General features: G+C 33.5%; 1 protein-coding gene across 3 annotated transcripts in view; it reads right to left on the minus strand.

Annotated features, from left to right (window-relative positions):
- The window catches only part of TBC1D22A (TBC1 domain family member 22A), a 137,984-nt gene that overhangs the window by 15,424 nt on the left and 99,591 nt on the right, over positions 1-22,969 (minus strand). For 2 of the 3 annotated variants that reach the window (XM_053977549.1, XM_053977547.1), the window contains exon 12: positions 15,075-15,170. In XM_053977549.1, coding sequence (XP_053833524.1) covers positions 15,075-15,170 — 96 coding nt within the window. Of the gene's footprint in view, positions 1-9,644; positions 9,726-15,074; positions 15,171-22,969 lie in introns of those variants that run through there. The other variant, XM_053977550.1, reaches the window with a different exon arrangement.

The raw sequence follows: 22,969 nt of genomic DNA on the forward strand, positions 1-22,969 counted from the left end.
ACCTAGCATCACATCTTTCCTTTCCTATAGCAGGAATCAGACCAAACACAACTCTTGCCAACATGTGCAGATGAAGGGGACCCCTGTTCTGGATCCCAGCCTCCAAACCACACTGCTCAATCCCTAAGGAGTTTAGTCCCAGCATCCTTAGAGGCGTAGAGGTCTGAACAGAAAATATATATATATTCCTTCTTATTTCATGTAGCCTTCCAGGACAAGGAAGGACACAACTTAGAAGCAGAACAAAATCAACTTGCTTCTAGAGTTCAATAATGTTATTGGATACAGTGACAAAAATTAAAAACAATAAGGAAAAAAAACAGTGATTACTTAACAATTATTGAACCTTTTTTAATCCAAAATAGTGCTTTTCCTCTGCAACTAGGCTTTACAGAGAATCACAATTTTAGACATATTTACCACTGCAATGTGGTTCTAACACTGTGTGCTCTCAGTTGGTAAAGATAACTAAAAATTACTAGAGTCCAAAATGTTTAGAAGGTATTTGTTTGTAGACAAAAACATTATACATGTTTTAGAAATGGTGACTGACAATTCAAAATTATACTCTAAGGCCAGTTCATTAGCTAACTGTTTCAACAACCGTGAGATCTTCAGATGCTTTTTGTACCTACACATGCTAGCAACCATGTATGTCAGTGGGAGTATTACTTGACAGGTACACAACATAAATTTGGGGCTGGTTCCTAGAGTCATAGATGATACTGCCACAGAAGACCATTGTTTATCCTGGTGTGGATAATAGGAATTAAACCTAAACATATGGTTAGTGGTTTTTTTTAAATTTCAGGAAAAACATCAATTTGAAATCTTTAAGAGCTACAGAAATTCATTACTAGTTAATGTCTTGGGGTTTTTTCCATATCAGATTTCTCATATATGAATCAATTCACCTATTGATTTTCTTTCTGACAAATTAAGTATGTCAAATACTTCAGTCATGCTCTCTGAGCAGTCTCTCTGTCTTTGACCTAAGACATCAGAACTGGATGTATTATTGACAAAGAAAGAAACCACCAAAAGGCAAAACAAGCTCTTAGGTTCATTAATTCAAGGATCCAAACACTCCCATGTGCTACAGCATCATTCTGGGCGTTCATTAGGAGAGATGTAGGCATCACCCACCCTTTTGAAGCCACACATCACAGGGTACAGTTTCACACTCCAGAGGTATGACCTATTCTTACAAACTTTATTTGCAATTTTTTTCATTTGACTGTATCAAACTACAGCTCGCCTGAAGAGTTTAACTGAACAAGTGATTCAAGATTTGCTTATGTAACTGCTCTTTTCTCCTCACTTTGTCAGACTGGTAAACCTGTGTCATCTGCAGATTTCTATTATCAGTTATTTTATTAATGGAAATGCTGAATAGCCTCATACTGACTCCCACTAAAGAAGCCTCCTCTTGTAGATGGTTAACAAAAAAAAGTATTTAGGATGCTGTATTATATTTTTGTTGATACCGTTAAATGCTATTTAAGTGTACAGAATAAAGTAGACCATGTGAAATTATTATATTGCAAATTTGCATTCACCAATGTAGATTCACTTTTCAGAATTAAAGAAAAGTGAAGAAATGAAGCTGTTAAGAATGACATGGGGGAAAAAACATTTCATTTGTTCTTCTTAGCTGATAGTAAGAAAACTAGCTAAATAAATACTAATAAATAATAATTATTAGAGAGATAATAAATAAAGATGATAGAATTTAATACTTGTAATCAAAACTATGTCTTTATTATCTTCCTGATCATAGTATTTTCTTCCCACTGTGCCTTCTGAGATAGATAAAAATTGCCACATATACAGGAAGCACTTACATGTTACAAGATTTCCATTAAAATCCATAAAGGTAAATGAATATATATCTCTTTTTGCAGACAATATTAATAACTCATTACTATTGTTAGCTGGACACACTGTGGTCACTGGAAAACCAATCTCATCACAGTATTATCCTCTGATATTTTGGAGTTTCCCTATTTGCAGTCTTCCTGAAAATTACGAAAAGCTTTGGATAGCCTACTGGGAAAGTGAACAAGCCCATCAACTGGAAGAGTTCTGATACCTGTGTAGATATATTAACAAAAACTGATTGAGTATTCAAAATCTATATGGAGGCAAAAATAAATTTCCAAAACTACCCAAATAGATAAGAATATCTAAACCAATTGTAATTTCTTTCTGAAAAGTAAACATAAATAAAGGTAATAAAATGGCAAATTGTTTCATTGCAGTTCCACATTCATGACCTAGAGTCATGAGCTTATTGGTGAGTGATCATGTTGCCACAAGGGAAATGATAACACACTCAGCAAGCCTGAAATAGGACTGAAGTATGAAATAGCATCCTTGCAGCCCCAGCAAAGCACAAAGTCAGACTGCTTATGGTGACTGGAACCATTCCAAGCCTAAAGCTACCTCATTTATTTTCCAACACTGTGTTGAGATAGCAAAATTGCAGTACAGATTTGGAAAGTCCCAACAGTCCACTGCTGATTCATGCAGTTAAATCATGCTGTTACTACATTGTATTTATGCTGTTATCACACTACTTTATGATGGGAGACTTCATTATGGTCAGAGCCAGAGCAAATGAAGAACTGCACATTAAGAGGAAACATCAGTTGCTTGTGTGCATTAAAATACATAGTCTGAATATTAGGTGAAATTAATTCCAGTGATTAAGAACCATTCCCAGTTACAGATATAGTCACACAGAACCTTACTTCAATGATTATACAAACATACAGCCATGTTTTGCCAAATGAAAGATTTAGCTGTTTAATTACATGACAACAGCTTATTTACATTGAGACTTTAACATGAGTTTTTATTTTTCTTTGATCCAAAGAGTCTTTCTTTAGCTGTGTGTTCTTTGTATCTTCAGGAATAATGTGGTTTGGATTTTCCAGGGTTTCTTTTAGTGCATCTTCATCAATTCTATTTTGCAACTATAACAAATAACTTGAACAAAATTCCTGGGAACCCAAACAGCAAGAAAACCCCCTGGCTTACTGACAAGATTTTATCTGAAAAATCAGATTTGGAAAGCACTATAGAAATACCGCAATGTGGGTATTCTCAGCTCAGTCAGAGAGAAAGAGAAAGGTTTTCTAACCAGGCGACAGCCTGGGAAACAGTTGGGAAAGAATGTAAATAATTCTCTAATCTAGCTTGTTATTCACATTGTTTATAGATATGTTCTGCTGCTGTGCGTCATTCACTGCCCACCAATGGTGTGACATGTTTTCACTCTAAGACCAATGAAATTAGTCTTCTCAATGTTCTCTATATATACAGTGGTACATTTGAAATAAATCAGAGCTCATTTTCTTAGCCTTCTGATCTGGAGTTCTCTGTTCCCATCTTGCTCAACAGCATCACTGCAACCTCCAATCAAAAATTCACCTTTTAATTTCTAATTTCTTTGATCAAATCTTTAAATAAGTTCAATCATTCCATTGGATTATAATTTTGGGTACTGAGTTTCTTTTGCTGAATACCTGAACTTTGTTTGCTATGAAATAAACTGGAATATTTTTTCAATTTTATGATATTAATTTAATTACTTAAAATATTTTTAGATATTTTCATCTTTCTGTAAGTAAAATCTGTATTTATTCTGTTTCTAATTCTCTCCCCAACAAGATTGTAGAAATGGGCATTATATAAAATAAATGGTAAACCATCTTCCAATTTTTATGCTTCCAGCATTGATCAGTTTGTTGTGGTCAACTTTCTCAATTCTGTTGATCTTTACCACAGCAATTTTGGTTGAATTAACTTCAGTATAATTTGTTGACACACTTGACAGTCTGGCATTGCTTTTCTACAGCAAGTATCCACTATTATGTAAATATTTTTATCCTAAGGCTCAAATTGTTAAGACAGGCAACTTTACTGAAGTTAAAATATGATAATTCCACAATTACGATGAACCCAGTGTTTCATCTGAGAAAGAATAAGCAATTATGATGAAACCATTCAAGATACAGCATGACTGTAATATAGCAAAAATGAAATCTGGACTGACAAGAACATCCAGTGGAATTTAGAAGAATCAAAAATCCCCTCAGGTGCCCAGAAGTGTACTATTCTGTCAGGTGAAAATTCAAACATCACGGAAAGTTACACATTATGTGCTGTTCCAATGCACAAATCATAGTTGTAATGTATATAAATGAACCCATAAAAAAGTACAGTTGGTTTTTTACCAGATAGCATAGACAGCCTCTTCTGGTTTGGATGGGCTTGTGGGGGCTTCTTTCTTCATTTGCTTGTTTTTTTTTAACATAAAGGGACATCCAATACCTTTGAGGTTTTGCCAGACTGAAAATTTCTGGCAATAATTTTATTTTCTATTCGTAGAAGGCCTTCTCTGGTCTTGGTACTTAAAATTGGCTAACAACAGCATGTCCAGAATAAAACAGCACTTTTTTAAAACATCAGAATATGGATGCAAAAACCTCAGCTCAGCTTTTCCATAAGATTTTCTGTCAGGATTTTATGTAGTATTAACAATGATATGTGTAAGTCTTAACCATAAAACAGAAAGACTAAAACCTTTGCATCTTGGTAAAATGCTCTGCAAATTATATTTGAATTGCTCTGCATATTTGCAAAACACTTTTTGTTTTGAAGCCTATTTACTGAACTTATATTCTATTGATTCTCAATGTGCCCAAGTGAATATGCTTTGAAAAGAGGTATGATTGTATTTATGTAGCAGCAGCGTGCCTCTGGATCCCTGAGAGCCTACTCAAAATACTCAAAATGCTATGCCCTTTTTTTTGCTCTGTGATTGATTTAACTCTTCAACAGCAGCATTTAGTAAAAATGGTGAATTCAATTTGTAAAATAACTCAACTGAAGCCAAAATCAAATTATTATTCTGGTTCACTTAAAGCCATCCAAAGACCTAGAGGGTTATCAAGAAACTCCTTTATGGATAAGAGAACAAAAATCAATCTGTATTCTTGCATCCTTTTCAAAGGGTTATTAGCTCAGCAATATTCACCACCCGTTCATTCTGTGTGAATACTTGTAACCATATTCTTTTTCCTTGAATAAGCAAAATAGAATCCTGTTTTAATTATGACATGTACAGTGCAATTTTTTGATGTAATCACAACTACTTAACCTAAAAGTTATTCGAAAATTGTGCCAAAGCCATAAATATTTAGAAAAAGTTATTTATATAAACTTACTGAAAAAAGGCCACATCTGTGGGAGACTGTCAAGAGTCCTCTGTCCCTAAACAGGTATTTTCCTTCTTCATATATAATTGTCTTTTAAAGAGTTGGAGGAGAAAAAAGTTTCCTACCAACTTAATTTTAACCTACAGATTTATGGATTCTAGGATAATATTACATTTTCATAAATCTGAATTCACTGTGCTCTTTGCACATTAGAAGCATTAATGATAAGTGTCCTTCTGAACAGTATAGATTTGCTACAGCTTTTCAACCTCTATCTTCTGCAGCTGAATATAACAAAACTGTGGTTCCCCTGTATCACAGAAAAAAAAATGTATTTGGGCAGTTTGTGTAAGACTACGTTACAGGTTAATTTAAAAAAAAAACCCAACCAACAATAAAATATACAATCCACATTATAAACAGCATTGCAAAATCATTTTCGCATCTTGCAGTGTCCAAGTACTGTTCAAGTACTTGCACAGTAAAATCCACAGTAGAAAATCCAAACTGCAGTATTCCTGAAGATACAAAGAATACACACAGCTAAAGAAGGACTCTTTGGATCAAAGGAAAATAAAAACTCATGTTAAAGTCTCAATGTAAATAAGCTGTTTTCATATAATTAACAGCTAAATCTTTCAATTGGAAAGACATGGCTGTATAGTTCTATAATCATTGAAATAGGGTTCTGCATGACTATATCTGAAACTTGTAATGGTTCTTAATCACTATAATTAATTTCACCTGATATTTATTTTCTTCATGTATTTTAATGCAGGCAAGCAAGTGTGAAACTCCAAGTACTGCTCTTCAGCTCAGGAAAAAATTGTTATCCATCATGAAATATCTTATGTATGAATGCTTTATGACCCCATCAGAGTATTTGAATCCAAACACTGGTTTCTGTAACACTGTTCATAAAGAAACCTCCTTTAAAATAGCAATGATTATGCTACCTTCTGTCCAGACCAGTCTCATTCACTCTAAAAGCTGCATTTGCTATTCATTTTTGTTGCTACATCTGGGCCTATTTATTAGGTGGCAGTTAATTCTGAGGGGACAACCTTCAAGAAAAACAATTGCATAAGGGACATAAAGCCATATTAACATTTTCCTACAATTAAAAACAGCATTAACAAAAACAATAACGAAAAAAGCACTTAATCTAGCACAAAATTCACTAAGCATTTCCATTAAAAAAATGATAATTAATTCCTGAGGAAAACAAGAAAAGCTGACCAATTACATTATAAGGTTAATGGGATTAATCTAATCACATTCAAAATATGCAATTTTCAGGGAGTAAAATAAAATAAAGATTTTGGTAAACTGCAGAACTTTGAAGACACTATGTAGTCAGCTTCACAAGATTAAAGAGCTGAGATCCTAGAGCTTTTATGACACCCAGAGTTCGAGACAGAAATTATTACTATGCCATTGTTACTGCAATGATCTCTGAAGTTCTCCATCCAGGAAAATCTCCAAGTCCTCTATTTATTTTAATCCTTTACATTTCCTTCTTCAAGAAACTCTGATTCTGAAAGACTGGCAGATAGTCAAGGATCAAGTGATATGTTGGTAATATTCTTTTTTAGGTTGCTCTGGTAATTAGTTGCTATGCAAAATGGGTAGTAATGTAAAGGTTTAAACCCAATCAATAAAATACAATAAATCAATTATTGGCAAGAATAACTAAAAAGTAAAATAAAATTTAATTCCAGAGCTCACTCAGTGTCAGTAAAAGATAAGATCCCTTACTAAACAAAGAGTTCAAGCTATTTTCCTATTATAAGGATATAATTATAAGGATATTTCCTATTATAAGGGAAATGCAAGGATGTATTTCCCACAAGAAAAGCCCAAGTTGCATTCAAATCTGTAACACTAAATTCTTTAAATTCAAATAATAAGAATAGGGGTGCACACAAAGGCAAGGGATCAGGTGTCTCTGAAGAGTCAGGTAATTTTGTCTGAAGAAGGAATGCCTGCTAAAGAAACAGATACATTTTCCATGAAAATATGCAGAATGTAAAGGGATCTTCCAAGCAATATGAATTGTATAAACACTACACCTACAGTTTTTCTCCACAAAACAGCAAGTTTTAGAGGAATTACATTCAATATGTCTTTCCCTCTATCAAGCAGTCTCTACTGGATTTGCTCCTGGATGCTTCCTAGCTTCCATCCCTCTTCTTTACTGGCAACATCTCTGGTAAAAACCAGTACAGGAAACAACATTTGGGCTTGCAAAGAGACATTCACATCCTCAAGCAAATCTTCACAGAGTATTTAATATTCAGACCATTAAATGCAGGATTTAAGAGATGAATTCTAATTTCTGTCAATTTTCCACCATATTCCTTCATAAATAATATAGTGACATAAATATTTGCACAGGATAGGGTGAGATCAGAATTCATACATGTCTTTCCACTGACTACAACTGTAATTTAAAAGTGACTTTATTTCTAATCTAGACCTGAGTTACAGGATTCACTTTCTTTCACGAAACCTTAATCCAAAGTACATAATGTAACACATTTTCAATCTAACTGGTCTCTGAAACATGAATCATATCTTCATATAATATTTGTACTGAACTATGCAGCTCGTTATCATCTTTGTTACTTAAAAGATTAATATTTGAAAAATAAGGATGACATTAGCTAATATCACACATAATTGATTTAGAAAATAGAAATAATGGCTCACTTTGTCATGTAGTTCTTAAGGGTTTTGTTGAAGAACACAGAAACACTAGAGTAAGAATTCTGTCATACTAATATATGGTATAATGAGCTGAGCTATCAAATACACTACAGCTGTTGTTAAAGATTTTGCTCTGTATGAAAGAAAGGTTAGAAGTTAATGAATTGCAGTATGTCACACATGAAATCCATCAGAAATCTGCACTTTCAGTGCTTACGTTTGAACTTTTTAATTTGATGCATCATCTAAAATTGCAACACATCTCGACTTTCAGAAAAGCAAACTATTCAAATAACAACTTAATTTGAAACTAACTGTAGAAAAAAAACTGATGAAATGCAATTTTTCAAATGACATGAACATTTACATGGAAGAAAATACAGACTATTCCGGACTATAAATTACTTTATCCCTTTTGGTATCTTTTTAAAAATAGTAAGCAAATGTGGAAGTATTACAAACTGACACTTGTGGGTAATGAGTCAAAATATATCTCCAAACTGTTCTAGTAAGAGGCATAAGTTCTTAAGACCTTGGCTCTTCAAGCATCTACTTGCAAGAAAAAGTAGCTGGCCATCACTTCAAAACCATTCTCTGTGCTCTTCTTACATCTTACACATTTCCTCTAGAAAGAGCCACTGCAGCTTTTACAGTGAAGTACCTAATTCCCTTTTAGATGCTCTCAACTGGTGTGCTAGGGAAGAAGGTACTTGTTACTATCTCCCAGTACCTTGATTTTCAGATTTGTTAAACTCCTGAGAAATAAGTGACTTTGTAAAAGCCATGTGCCTTGGAATTACACTTAAAACACATGAGGATAAAAATGAAGTTACTAAATCTCAATACTCTGTAGAAAGATTACAGTTAGAAATATTTATAAAGTATTAAGATCTTTAAAAAAAATTTAAAATATTATTCTACTTATATCAATATCCAAAGCTGAAGATCCTTGTCCTGTTTCTTATAAGCAAGGTTTCAGTTTTCCACATTTCATGCTGCATCCCAAATAAAATTTCTACCAATACAGTATGCTGGCCCTGTGGAACTAGTCTCCTTCAGCAGGGATTTTGAAAATTTCCTCATTCTTCCTCAAGTGCTTTGGAAAGCAGGGCTTAGTCTCACTGACTACTGTGATTTATCTGATAATATTAGACTAGATCATATCACAGAATAACTTCTGAGTTTCAGTAGCAAATACATATATTTAAGCTACTTGTAATTCAAAATCATTGTACTATAGCTAGTAATTTTACTATGTGCCACTGTTCCAAATATCTTGAGAAGGAAGGGGGACTTCTGGGAAAGAGCTAGATGGAAGGAGGGCAACAGAAATGGGCAGATTTCAAATTCAGACATTACAAAATTTACCTGTAGTACTGGTGGTATATTAAATATTATTTTTAACATGCCAGGCATGACTAATATATTATTCCTATAGGCTCTTGGCTTGCAAACTCAAGCAAAACAAAGAAAAATAGGTGAATTTAGGAGTGAAAATGCACACATTCCTAGCTATCTAAGATATAAATCAAAAGTGGGGTTTGTTTGTTTGTTTGTTTTAAAAACTATTTTCATTCTCCACTTTGCACATTTGAAGCCAAACTTTGGGGGAGAACAATGTATAACTTAGGCCTACAGTATAATCAAAAGAAAATGGAAAACCATACAGCAAGTGAGGGTAGCATTACAAGTTTTATTTCCTTTTTCATGCTTATTAAGCCATTTTTAGTGTACCATATAAATTGGTCAGAATCTTCCAGCAGCTCTCCAGACAGAGGGCAAGTTCTCCTCCTAGTACGAGACAAGTACCAGTATTAAAAGAAGGATGACCTACAGTCTATCTGTTACATTTCAGTTCAATATTAAAATTTTGCAATAGTAATTTCTGTGGGACAAAATCTGTACTTCTAAGACTGAATGTTAAAACATATTTGCACCGTTCTGTTTAATTTACAATACACTCCCACATGGAGACCAAGTCAAGATATTCATGACAATCAAAATATGCAGAAGCTTTTGACAAAGTTGAACAGGGTTGATAACAGAGCACTTAAACTATTACCACTCACATCATTCTCTGTTCATTAAGCTCTGCATGCAAAAATGAAGTCAGCAATGTTATTATTACAAATTGGCTCTTCTGAACATAAATGATTCAAGAGTGTTGAATCCCAGCTGTCTGCTACCAGTACCCAGAGATTAAGAAGTGATCTCACATTAGGTTGCCAGCTATGACTTCAGAAGTCTAAAACAGCAGAGCTTCCAGTTTCTTGAAACACATTACAATGTACTGAACATCTTCCAAAAGTGCTCTCAGCAGGGAATAAAATCACAGCAGTGTTAGTAGTCAGGCTCTTTACAGTTAGAAAGATTTCCATGTTCACAGTTTTTAATTCGTTACAAGTTTTGGAACATCCACAGGAAAGACCCCCTTAGCTTCCATACACAGAAGAATGAGGGCATAAAATCATCTAATCATAGAGCTTAGAGAGAAGGAGGGCAAACATTCCTCTGTTAAAAAAACTAATCCTTTCAGAAATACAATTTTTTTCTTTAAATGAAAAAAAAAAAAATTCTTTTACTGCAGGAGCAATGGAAACTAATTTTTTAGCACAGTACATACCAAGAAGCTAAATTAAACTAGATTTATTAGTTACACCTCATATGATATGAAGTAAGCACTCCTATATTTTCAGGCAGAAAAAGTGACTTTTAAAAATTTAAATCATAAACTATGTAAAGATCACAAAAGACTAATGAAATCTCTATTACTGTGGTTGAGTGTAAAAAGATAGTATGAAATTACATTTCTGATATCTGACATGTTTCTACAGTAAATCATTTCTAGGAAAGATATTAATATAAAACTTTTTAAACTAAAGCCCATTACTTATATAGGTAGCAGACATGAATTTGTCTTCTAAGCATCTTGTTATTCAGCATTTATCTAAATTCTAATACAACATACAATTGTGCATGCATTCATTTTGGTAAACAAGTCAATAAGACTTACTTCCTATATATAAAATAATAATTAAATAATAATTATTTAAAATATTATCTAAATAAGAATAAAGCACAGTCACTAATCCTGAAGATTTTATGGTGCAAGTGTAAAGTAAAAGAGACAATAAATTCAAAGAAAAGTAAAAAGAAGCAACACAAAACTCATCAATGTGTGTCTAAGTGCTACTAACAGACTCAAGCCAACCTGTGAAATCTATTCTGGGCACAGCAAAAAACCAGAACTTAGAATGACTTAGAGCAAAGTAGCTGAATATCTGCATCAGATGCTGCATTTAAGTAAGGTGGCAAAGTGGGAGATAGCACTGCTGCTTTCTTGGAGTGCAGGTGGGTGATGAAGCTGTCATCACAGGCTGATAGACTGCAGTCAGCATCTCACTGCTGAATCTCAGATGCCATGTAAGGTGTCAGTATTAGTCCATTAAAGGCCTCAAAAGAGAAAGTGTCTAAGTTTTCCTTGGTGCTCTAAAAAAGAGATGGGAGATGCAGAGCAAGAAAGCAAGAAGAAATGATGGACTGAAAAATTATCTTTACAGCTTCTCTGCAGTCTGGGTGAATATAATTGGAGCAAAAATGCATTTGTCAATGACAAAGAAAAGGACAATGCAGTAATAAAGATGTGAGTTGGTGACAGCATGGGCAAAAATGTCTTTTAGACAGACAGAAAGTCTGTATCTTAAAATCATGAATAAGAAAAGATCTGCAAAACAGATTCCTTACCACAACATACTGAATATATTTTTGTAGCTATGTCAACAAAACGATAACTTCCTTAAAGCAGAAATGTCAGAAACCAAGAATTACCTGTTTGAGTCTATAAAATATCACACTGGTTACAAGGGAAAAATCTAAGGCAGGATTAAAATTTCTGCCATTTGCTGCCTAGCCCTGCTCCCCCACATGTGAAGTATAAACTGCTAATCTGACCTGAATAGAGTAACAGAGCTATCCAAACTCCTCTCTGTACCTGGGTTTGTGCGGCACCCTATCTAGAGGACTCTCTAGAAGTGAGAACCAAGAGAGAATAATAAGCTGTAATACAAACTAAAAAAACCCTCACTCTTTTCCATAATATTAATCTTTGTATTATACATGGGCATGAAATATTTAAAATATCTCCCTGAAAAAATGTCAGTTTAATTTCACTGCTATCAAAAAGTGACTCTGGGGAATTTGAAAATTGCTGAATGTAATAATTTTTGACCTCTTTACATAGCATTGTATCACACAGCTCATTGCATTAAACAGCAAATTTGAAAATGGGTTTATAGCTTACTAGAAAGATTACTGAATCTAGAACAAAATATTATCAGATTTAAACTCCTAGGAAAATAAAACCATCTGATATTGTGTACTTAACCAAATAAATGGCAGTGAGAGCAATATCTTGCTCAAATGATTCAAAAGAGGACAACTATCATCATGATTTGATTCTCATCTTACAAAAAAAAAATCATCTTACAAAAAATTATTTCATTATGTTATTTGAAACATGAAAAATATGGCAGAGTATCCACACAGTTTTATATGCGCATCTTCCAAGTCTATATACACCTGATGAGGTGTATATATATGTACATATAATATATACACAAGAACATTTGAACATTTGGAGGCCTGAGTTGAAACCTTTATTTCTTCCACCCTTCCCTTATCAAAACTTACTTCTCTTTATTTCTTAATATTTAATTCTACAGATGTAAACCAAATGTCAAGCAATTTTCAGGTTGTATCACTCTATAGTATGAGTCCAGCCTAACTTCTTTCATTTCAAAATTTATTTCCCTGCTACATGACAATACACAAAACAAGTCCCCAAAACTAAAGTCACACACGTTGTGTGTCTGCAATAAGGAAATATTGAGGGATGAACATTTGGTATCCAAGTCAATTAATCTGTTCATATCAGGAAGAATAAAAATCATACTTTTACTAATTGCTTGGTTTCAGACATACTTTAAAGAATGAAAACAAGTATCTTAAGAGCAAAGACTATTTTCTATCTTCATCCTGTCTGTAATATTACTGATAATATACTTCATCAAATAATAAGAATAAAAGTATTGCAAAACCAATTCCTTTAAAACGGGACTTTCATTCAAAATCTGTTCAGTGTCTCTTCTGGCACAGTGCCACATCTGATGTTCTTGGGAAATTATTCCAGCTTAAAATTCCTGTGAGGTCTGTATTTCTACTGAAAGAGGTCAAACAGACATGTAAAAGAAGAGCAGGAGTTTTCATAGCTAGTAGAAAAGAACCAGGCCCTCTGACTGACAGTTAGGAGAGACTTCCCTTATTCCTGTCATATGCAGAAAAACAGATTCAGCAGACGCTATGTGCAAGAGAAATGACTGAATGCATGTGATTCTTGATACAGTTTATGGAACAAAAAACTTCTGTACAAATTGTACTATGGCTGTGACTTCTCAATAATGTGAATTCAATGCAATCAGAGTACTCCAAACAGCATATACTGAACTCCCCAATTTTCCAATGTAGTTTAAGTGCTTATTACTTTGAAGACTAGGCACTGATCTACAGCTATTATTAACAAAGCAGAAGAATAATGGATATTATTCTTGCCTGTGGGACAGAAGTATCATTTAGAGAATTGATAATACTTTAGTTCAGCCATTTTAAAAGGTCATGTTACACAATAAAGAAGGCCAAGGCTTTTAGTGATAACATATGACGGTGATAAAACTAGCATGGATCTACAGATCCTCAAAATTACCAATTGCGTTTCTATGTTGTAAGCAATCCAAAGCAGCGTGATAAATGCATTCCAGTGTGTTCCTGATTTCTGTACTTTATATTCTAGTTCACATGGCCTATAAAGAAATTAAACCATACATAAATACCTTAATTATTAAATAAGTAAACAAATCTGAATGTGTGTAAGGAGAACAAAACCAGCCTTCATAGTACTATAGCATGGTATTATTTACTTGAAGCATAGTTGTAATAGATTTGGTAGAGAGAGGAAAATGACCCTCTTTGGTGTGGGAAATTAACATGAAAAATTTAATGGGGAGGATTAACAGTGAACAATTGTAATCGAGAGGTATGGATACCAACATTAGAGATGATTTTGACAAAGTACCATAAATTGAGAAAATCTGACAGTGTTAGCAGGTAGTAGAAATTAAAGCTGTTATGTTGTGCCCTTAGGGATTTATTCATTTCAAAGACAGGCAACGACAGCTCTGAATAAATCCTTTCATGAAGATAAAACAGATTGAAGTGATACACAAATTTGCACAATGGTTCATTTGTAGAGGGCCACAGAGTTCAGTCAGCTGGAGAGAAAATAAGCTGGTAATGGGCCATTTCCCTGGGTAAAGCAATGGTGGGTGCTTTCCAGCACAAGCTATTCATATTCAGCCTTCAAAGGAGATTTTAAAGCCTTTTAGGCATTCAGTGTGTATCATAGGGTAAAATTCAATATAAATATTTCCATGAAAGTGAACTGTCACCAGTTTACAAAAATAATTGGACTTCTATGGATGTATGTAAATGATCTGCCTATCTACCATATTCTTACAAACAACTTCCTGACATGCTTTCAACATATCTTCTCAATGTATCTTCTTACAAACAACTTCCTGATATGCTTTTTGCCGGAAAAAGGTAAAGTTTTGAAACACATGGGCCTGAAGTCCTTTTACTTCCTAATGCAAAACAGGCTCCTTATTTTAAAAGACTGTTTGCCCAGCTGTTTTGAAAGAATTAACATGACCTTGCTAGACAATGCTGTATTATACAGATGAGAAATTACAAATAAATTCTTCAGCGATGCATTTAAGATTAAAAAAATTTACCTTTTCAGTAATCTCTGCAAAATATCAAGGTAACAGCATCCCCAGAAATTATCTTCTCAAAGTCTGCCTCGGTTAAAACAGCTTTTTTTTTCCCCAGAGTAGACAAAGAAAACACATCTCCTACTGCTTATAGTCCATCACTTCAGGTCTAACAGTTTTTGGAGCAACTCTAACTAACAGTAAGATATCATCAGTCTTGCTGTCCTATTTTGTCTTAAAATCATCCCCAAGTAATATTAGGAAGGTAAATCTAAGAAATGCCATCCTGTGCTTGAAAAGTATCTTCTTCACTTACTTGAAAATCTTTCTCCTCCAGGATCTCTTTCCTCCACCTGACAAGGAAGGCAGCACAGACGTACAAGTGGAAGTGAGAAAAACCCTCTGGTTCAGACTAGAAAAAATAAAAAGAGATCATCCTTTCAATACACAAATAATAATACTTTTGATCACCATATACCCCAAGTGTATTTTTATGACATTTACTTCTAACTACAAATGTCAGCCACATCTGTCTCTCTTTGTACAAACATGCTTGCATTCAATCTATGCCAAACCTATTCATTGCTATTATCTGTAACAGGGACAGAGGTGAGGTAGCTTCCACTTCTCATATATAAATTCATCCTTTACTGATGTGTTTTCCATTTCTGGTGTTATCCATTAGCTCATATCTGGTATAAAATACTGTACTGTCCAGCTCAACACTGTGGTGTGAATATATGTTTCATCTCCATTATTAAGTCAACTCTTCTACTAGCAGTAGCTTTTGAAGTATAAATTTTGATATAGGAAATTATTAAGCATTGTAAAGATAAAAATAACTTGTATTATATTGAACTGAATTAGATGCTTTCACTATAGGAAGAAAACTTACTCATAAGATGAAACATTTACAGGTTAGTTTTGTATTCAGATCTGCAGCTTTCTGTTCTGGTTCAAGTCAGCAGATTCCATCCCTTTATAAAACTCCCCTAGAAATTAGTATTTTATAATTTCACATAAGAGTTGAGAAAATTTTGTGATGAGGTCTTTAAAAGACATCACTAAGTTTCTCATATTCTCAGATTTTATTTTCTATACCACTAAGAACTGAAAAAATAGTTATGATATTAAATAATCAATGTTATGACTGTGAACTAATGCTATGTAAAATTTCATTAAAATAAAATTTAAAAATAATAATTATAAAATTAAACTACATCATCTGGCAAATTGAGGTATATTTAAATGCTGATATCTATATAATTTACAAGATCTAATTATAGTACTTTAAAAATATAGCAAGTTTTTTCATATTCTTTGCTGGTCATTTCAAAACTGAAGTTTACTTTTTAGAAAAATATAGTGTTCTGCTCAAGCATAGTGAACTGAAACAATTTCTTACATAAGTATAACATAAAATACCTATTTTATTCCTATTTAACCTAGAACAACATGGTATTTAAAATTTGTGCAATAAATTATCTTCCCAGCTACAACAAGTGACAAAGGAAAAATATTCTCCTACTACTACTTTTCCTTCTCCTCAATCCTTGACTGATAAAAGAGCAGTGTGTGCTACAAGAGGTTTGTAAAACACCTTGTTAAGAGCTACAGAAACTACAGACCATCTGGTCCACCAAATAAGTATGGTTCCAGAAAAGAGACAATACCAATTATTTGGAGGGAAGCTTTTAAGTTTAAAAGTGTACTTGGAACTGAAAATAAGAATAAGCTAATTTTGGAAATACTTTTAAGGAATTGTAGAAAAATTATCTGGACGTGTATAAAAACTTGTACTTTGTCTTGTGATTTTTCTTGTGGGTTTTTTTCACCAATAAAAGTTTCTTCAAAATGAAGCTCTTTTAAATGAAACAAAATAGGTTTAAAAATGCAATTCATTAAAGAAAAAATGCATATCCCCTTCAGATTTAAAAATTCATCATGCTTCGGAGATAAGTCTAGGTACAAAGTATTTTCAATGGATAGTTTTAGACAGTTTTAGAAATTGAGTAAAACAGCTAATGCATAATTGCCTTTTCTAACACCTGATACCTATTATACTTTTCCATTTGCAGCTTTTGAGGTTACAAACAGTTTGATCTCTAAATGTACAGAAATGCAGACTACCAGCTAAAAGCTATTTAAAATCAAGTATAAACAATGACCTTGATTTAAATATTTCAGAAAAAAATCTCAAGGCAGATGTACAACCTTCCAGAAGACTTATTCTGAACATATTACAGATGACTCTGAGCAAATTATCTAAGACCCATCTGTCATTATCAATAAAAATCGTTTAGATTGTTAACATCACAAATATCTCATTGCCCTGCAAATGCTGGATCTTCTCTGCAGCTGAAATGAAAGGCATACTTTGAACTGCACTCCCCAAACTTCTTGAATTAGACAACCATCAAAAGAATACAAATTTTGTTGTATGACTAGACTAATTAGTGTCTTGTCAATGATTAGTCTAAGCAGCCTTCCACCCTGGATACTTCAACATTTAGGGAGTGTAATACCTCATGCTATTATATTTGTATTTTTATACAAGTTTTATTGTATATTTGTATTTATAGAGGTATAACAAGATTATTGTTTAAGTACTCAGAATAATTAAAGCTATGAAATTTTGTCAGGGTTAGGTATTAAACCATATTTCACACTCAAGTAATACCTCATACATAAGGACTTCCAAACACTCAATAATTACACATGAATAAAGCAACCTTAAGCAACTCCATTTCTACCACATTACAAAGAGCAGATAGTTTAGGTGAAAAGAGATTTAAATAATTTTTGCCAAAATATCCAAGCAATCTACATTAGAAAAAGAGAAAGAAGCCAACACAGGAGTGCAAGATATAGCAGTACCTCCCCAGAATACTCCAAGTTTCAAAAATTTCATGTTCAGAGATGTCCTAAGAGAAGCTGCAGAATATGTCCATTTAATAGGAGTTAATGGATTTGTCTTAACTTCCTAAATCTTTTTGCAACTGTAAGCTTTTTGGTAAATCACCAAGTCCTGGAACAAAGAAAACCAAAACACAATTGCATGCCATATAGTATGTCTGGTTTAAACCTGCTAGTTTCATTCAAAGTAGTTCAGATATTTGCAGTGAAAGAGTATGAATCACTTCCTGTTCACTTTCTGCAATCCATTCGTATTTCCTTCTCTTTTGCAGACTATTCCACTGTTTCTCATGTACCAGTTCCACCCCCATTGCTCACCCTTCTTAATCATCCTTTCCTGTAGTTTCCTCATTTTGAAATAGGGCTTGAACTATGTATAACATGTAAGTTGCAGAAAGAATATAACTCTCACAGTGCTCATAATGATATTTTGTTCTCCCTACCTTTCCAGTTATTCCAAATCTTTGTGGGTTTTTTGTTTTGGTTTTTTTGTTTGGTTTTTTTTTTGTTTGGTTTTTTTTTGTTTGTTTGGTTTTTTTTCATTATTATTTTTCTATTCTTGACTGCTATTGAGCTTGTATTTTCCTCTTGTGCTTGACTGTAGGAAGCTACCTTGAGGCCCACAGTTATACCAGTAAAGCTAGGATTGGTCCAAACACACAATATCACTTTACTGCACTTTATTTAGTCCACACCAAATTTAACCTGTTATTTATGCCAGGCTAACATGTTTAACAGAAACATGAAGTCCTGTGACTCTTTGCTGTCCACCTCTTACCTTTACTACCCTTAGTAACATGGTATTGTCAGCAAACTTTGCTGCCTCATTTGCTCTTCTATCCCTTTTTTATCTCTTCAGCCGAAAGAGCTTAAGCCTCATGACAAATCGCAAAAGAATTACAGGTTATTTCCTTTAATTTTGAAGCTTGCCTGCTTGTTCTTAACATTTGTTTTCTATCTTTCAGGCAGTTATTGATATTAATACAAAGGCATTCCCTTGAATTCCATAGCTGTGTTTCTTCTTTAATAACCTCAAGTGAAGAATCCTCTTCAATGTTTTCAATATTCTACGTTAACATGGCACATGTGTTCACTGGCTCTAAAGATGAGAGTCTGATGTGTGAGGTGTGATTTTCCCCTACAAAAATCATGTCAACACTTTCTCAAAATGACATAATTAGTCATGATGAAAGAGTATTACAATCAAGTTTAGAGAACACTGATATAAGTCACCTTAATCTTGGCATTCTAAAAGATACTGGAATACTTTGCAGACTGCCACCATTTTTATTGCACACAGCAGCCCACCAGCTCATGTGGGATCATAACTTGCTCTGCGTGCCAGTTTTCCAGTTAGTTGTAAAATGAAATTTCAATTATTCCAAAAGTGCTAGAAATTTTATTCATTATACATATTATTTTTTTACAGTTATATGCAAAAAATATCTACTAACAATACTTCTGCTGCTTTTGCACATTCTGGATTGTCTTGTGTCATTGTTTTTGCTTCATTATGTCTATTCCCAAGAGGATGATCCTAAAAGTGACCAAGAGCACTTGTCTAAGCTGAATCTATTCTCACCATAAATGCAGCAACAAAGTTGGATCTTTTATGCTTTAAAAAAAAAAAAAAGAAACAAACAAAACATAACATATAGGTAAGGCCTACAAGCAGCTGTTTCTAATGTGAACATCCATCAATTACTATGAAAATTTTTGGGCAGGTTTGATCTTTGCATAAAAGAAAATCTGATTCAAACACACTTCATAGCATTTCAAAATCTTAAATGGAAAGTAACATTACCAGGTCTTAACATCAAACCAGAAATATCTGTCACAGCCAAAAAACTATGCAAATGTCTCAACCCTTAGAGTTCATTAAATCCCTTATAGAAGAGGTATTTTTAAAAAAATGTTACAAGAACTGTGTTTGCATTCCCCATTTTTGCTAGGCATGTTCAAAAAATTACTTATCATAAAATCTTCCATTAGATTTGGCAAATTTATGCTGAAAACGAGGGGAAGATCAGTTTTCACAACAATTTAGTCACTGGCCTCTCTGATCTAGTCACCAACAACATGGCAACAATTCCTAAAATATGACTTGTGATATAAACCTCTGCTGTGAAATCCTGGCCACAAAGAACACAGACCACTGCTGGAATTTTTTTGGATCAATACCTTGCCCTGTTGGAATGCTTGATATGGCATGCAAAATTCATGTTAAGACTATGAATCAATGCCAAATATAAATGCATGCTAGTGATAATTACTATTTGCCCAATTTATGCACTCTTGAACTAATAATTTAGTTTTATTAAGCATCTTTCATATAAATTTCCACATGACCTTGTATTTTCAGAATGGAGTTTAAATTACTGCCCTCTTCACTTGCTAACATGCTCAATTCAAATAGATTAGAAAAATAACTAACAAAGTGTGTATTTGACTTTTTTCTCCTAGCTTTTCCAGAATAAACTGTGGTGGAAAGCAAAAATCAATGTTTCTCATTTGGTTCTTTTAAAGAATTCACCATGAAGTTTTTAAAGAGTTCGGTCATGACTAGGATGTCAAGTGGATTCTCACTCAATGAAATGCTTTCACATCCAACACTGAACTGTCATCTTTTACAGCTATTTTTCCTCCTCTTGTGTGGTGGTTTATTACCTTTGCACACAGGAGTGTTGCTAGATCTTAGCAAAGGAATTGAGCTTCTTATGCAGCTCCCTTAAAGCCTTTTCTTGCTGAATTGCATATTGACAAAAGAAAGTGGAGGAAAGAAGTTTTCTTGAAAAATGCCTTGGATACAAATGCAAGATGCTGAACTCTACACAAGGGGAACACTTTGCAATACTTATTGCTAACATTATTTTGAAAAGAACCTAGAGAGACACAGAAGCATTAAGGATAGTGAGACTATCAGAAAACATAATTTGTTTTCCCTAATTTCCCATGTTAATAAGCCTCTTGTTATCTGTAGTGAAGAGTGACCATGAGCTGTTCTTTGTACTTGCTGGAAAAACTATTACTAATCTTCTACTTTGAATTTCTACAATTTGAAAAGCCAAACAACCTCCATTTTACCTAGCAGTTATAATTACATAGAACAGAGCAAAACAGAGATGTGGCAATGTGAGCATGAATTCTGCCAGTGACAGATCAACCACTGTTAGATAACAATAGTGAGGGCTGTATATAAAACCCCAATGTAATATACATATTTTACATTTTGTTTCTCTAGTAGGAACAAAAAATTACTTTCTGTAAGTAATTTGTTTGTCAATGAGAACAGAAGAACCAGCAGCAAGAACTAATGAAACTCCTCCAGGATGGTTTCAGTGCAGTAACAAGTAGGAGCCACATAGCATTATAAGCCCACATTAATAACAATAGATAATTTACACTGTTTATGTTTTAGAGAGCAGTTGATTACTTACAGCTATATTTTCTTTGTTCACCATATTTGATGTATTAAAAAACAAACTATTTAGGTTAGAGCCATTAATATGGTTCCTAATTATCTTACCAAACCATGACATAGTGTAATGACTCAAAGTAGCGAATCTCTGTGTTATTAACACCGAACACCACTACATCATTTACTTTCTCTAACAGCATGAAATACAAGCATACAATTAATTCTGTTTCTTATGTATATAAAGGTGAAGCATATGCTTCCCTACACACCTTAGTCCTGAGTCTTTTCCTCAGAAAAGGCTTAGGCAGACAGATCACATAAGCTCTAAGAGTGTATGAGAAGACAAGACTACCAACAGTCTTTCCAAAAACTTCTACATGCTTGAAAAATCTAACTCTCTAGCTATTTCCCAGAAAATTCACTTTGCATTTTTAATTTGCTGAGATTGCCCCACCTGAATTTAAAATCCCTCTTGCAGGTATGAAATTATGGAAGTACTGAGTTGTTATGGAAAGTCTGAGGAGCAATAAGATAAGGATAAACCCAAAAGTGACTAACTAGCTGCCTCCCCAGCACAGGTGAAGTTGCAGAAAAAAACTTTCTAAAACCTGCAGGCTATTTCTTTTTTAATAGCATGGCAGTTATGACTAAAAACATCCAGACAAAATATTTTCAAAGGCATGTACATTTGGGACACCAAAATTTAGATTTCATCTTTGTTTCACCATTCAATGATAAAAAGAATATATACAAAAACTTCTTATATTTTAACCTAGGCTGAAAGCTGGGCTTCAATTATTTAGACATGACTGTCTGGCTGGAAATAAATTTGTTTTGAAGTTTCCTTCTAATTAAAACCCCATTCATTCTCTCTGAAATCACTAATTTAATTTGTACTTAAACATCCAAATTCTGTCTCAAGTCAAGACTTGATACCAATTAGCTGGCCAAAAATGCGTTGGGAAAAAAAAGCAAAGCTGTGTCACACTAAAATCAACACTGCTTTTAGTCACAGAATTCCATTTAAAAGTATGATTTAATTTAAAAAGTACAAGCTAAATCCAGATCGTTAGTAAATATGATCAGCTGCAACTGATTTAATTCTGAAGTACTTTGCTGCAAGGCAAAATATCTTTACATAAATGCCAACCTGCTTTAAGCAAACTACTGATGTGATATAGGAACAAGCACAACTGCACAAACACAATCAAAAAAGAATATGGCAACTTTTCCACCTGTGAGAACTTCAGCAGATCACATGAACCAAAACCTTCCACACTTCCAACCTGCTTTTAAAAGGCAAATGAGCACAAATAAACAGTGTGACTAATATTTACTAAACTAATTCCCTATTTCACCTTTTGAATTTCAGAATTATTTACCTCATGTATAATTTTAATTATTTTTACAGTTCATTCCCAGAGAACCACGATACTGGGAAATTAATTAATGGGCACAATAGAAGAACTGTCAGCATTGTTTAAATATAATTTCTGCAGTAGCTTCATTTACATGTATCCCTTTATTCTAAACAGAGATACTTCTGAATTTTTGGTATGAAATTGTTAGTTCATTAAAAAGAGCACAATGATATCCTTTTCTGCAGATATTCATGGGTTATCAAATCTACTGAAATATATGCTTGAGACAATCATTAGAGCTTTTAGTCCATGGATTTCAAAGACACTGAAATAGCTGTATAATAGCTGTATCATTGTTTAATTAATTTGCTTTAGCTTTATCATATTATTAGCTTTCATAAAAGTTATCCAATTAATATTTCAAGGCGCTAGTCTACCATTTCACAACTGAAAAAAGTAGTGAGAATACCTCTACACATACATATCACATATTTATATTGAATGACTAAAGCAAAA

The sequence above is a fragment of the Vidua macroura genome, chromosome 5 (genome assembly GCF_024509145.1).
Source record: "Vidua macroura isolate BioBank_ID:100142 chromosome 5, ASM2450914v1, whole genome shotgun sequence".
Classification (NCBI taxonomy): Eukaryota; Metazoa; Chordata; class Aves; order Passeriformes; family Viduidae; genus Vidua; species Vidua macroura.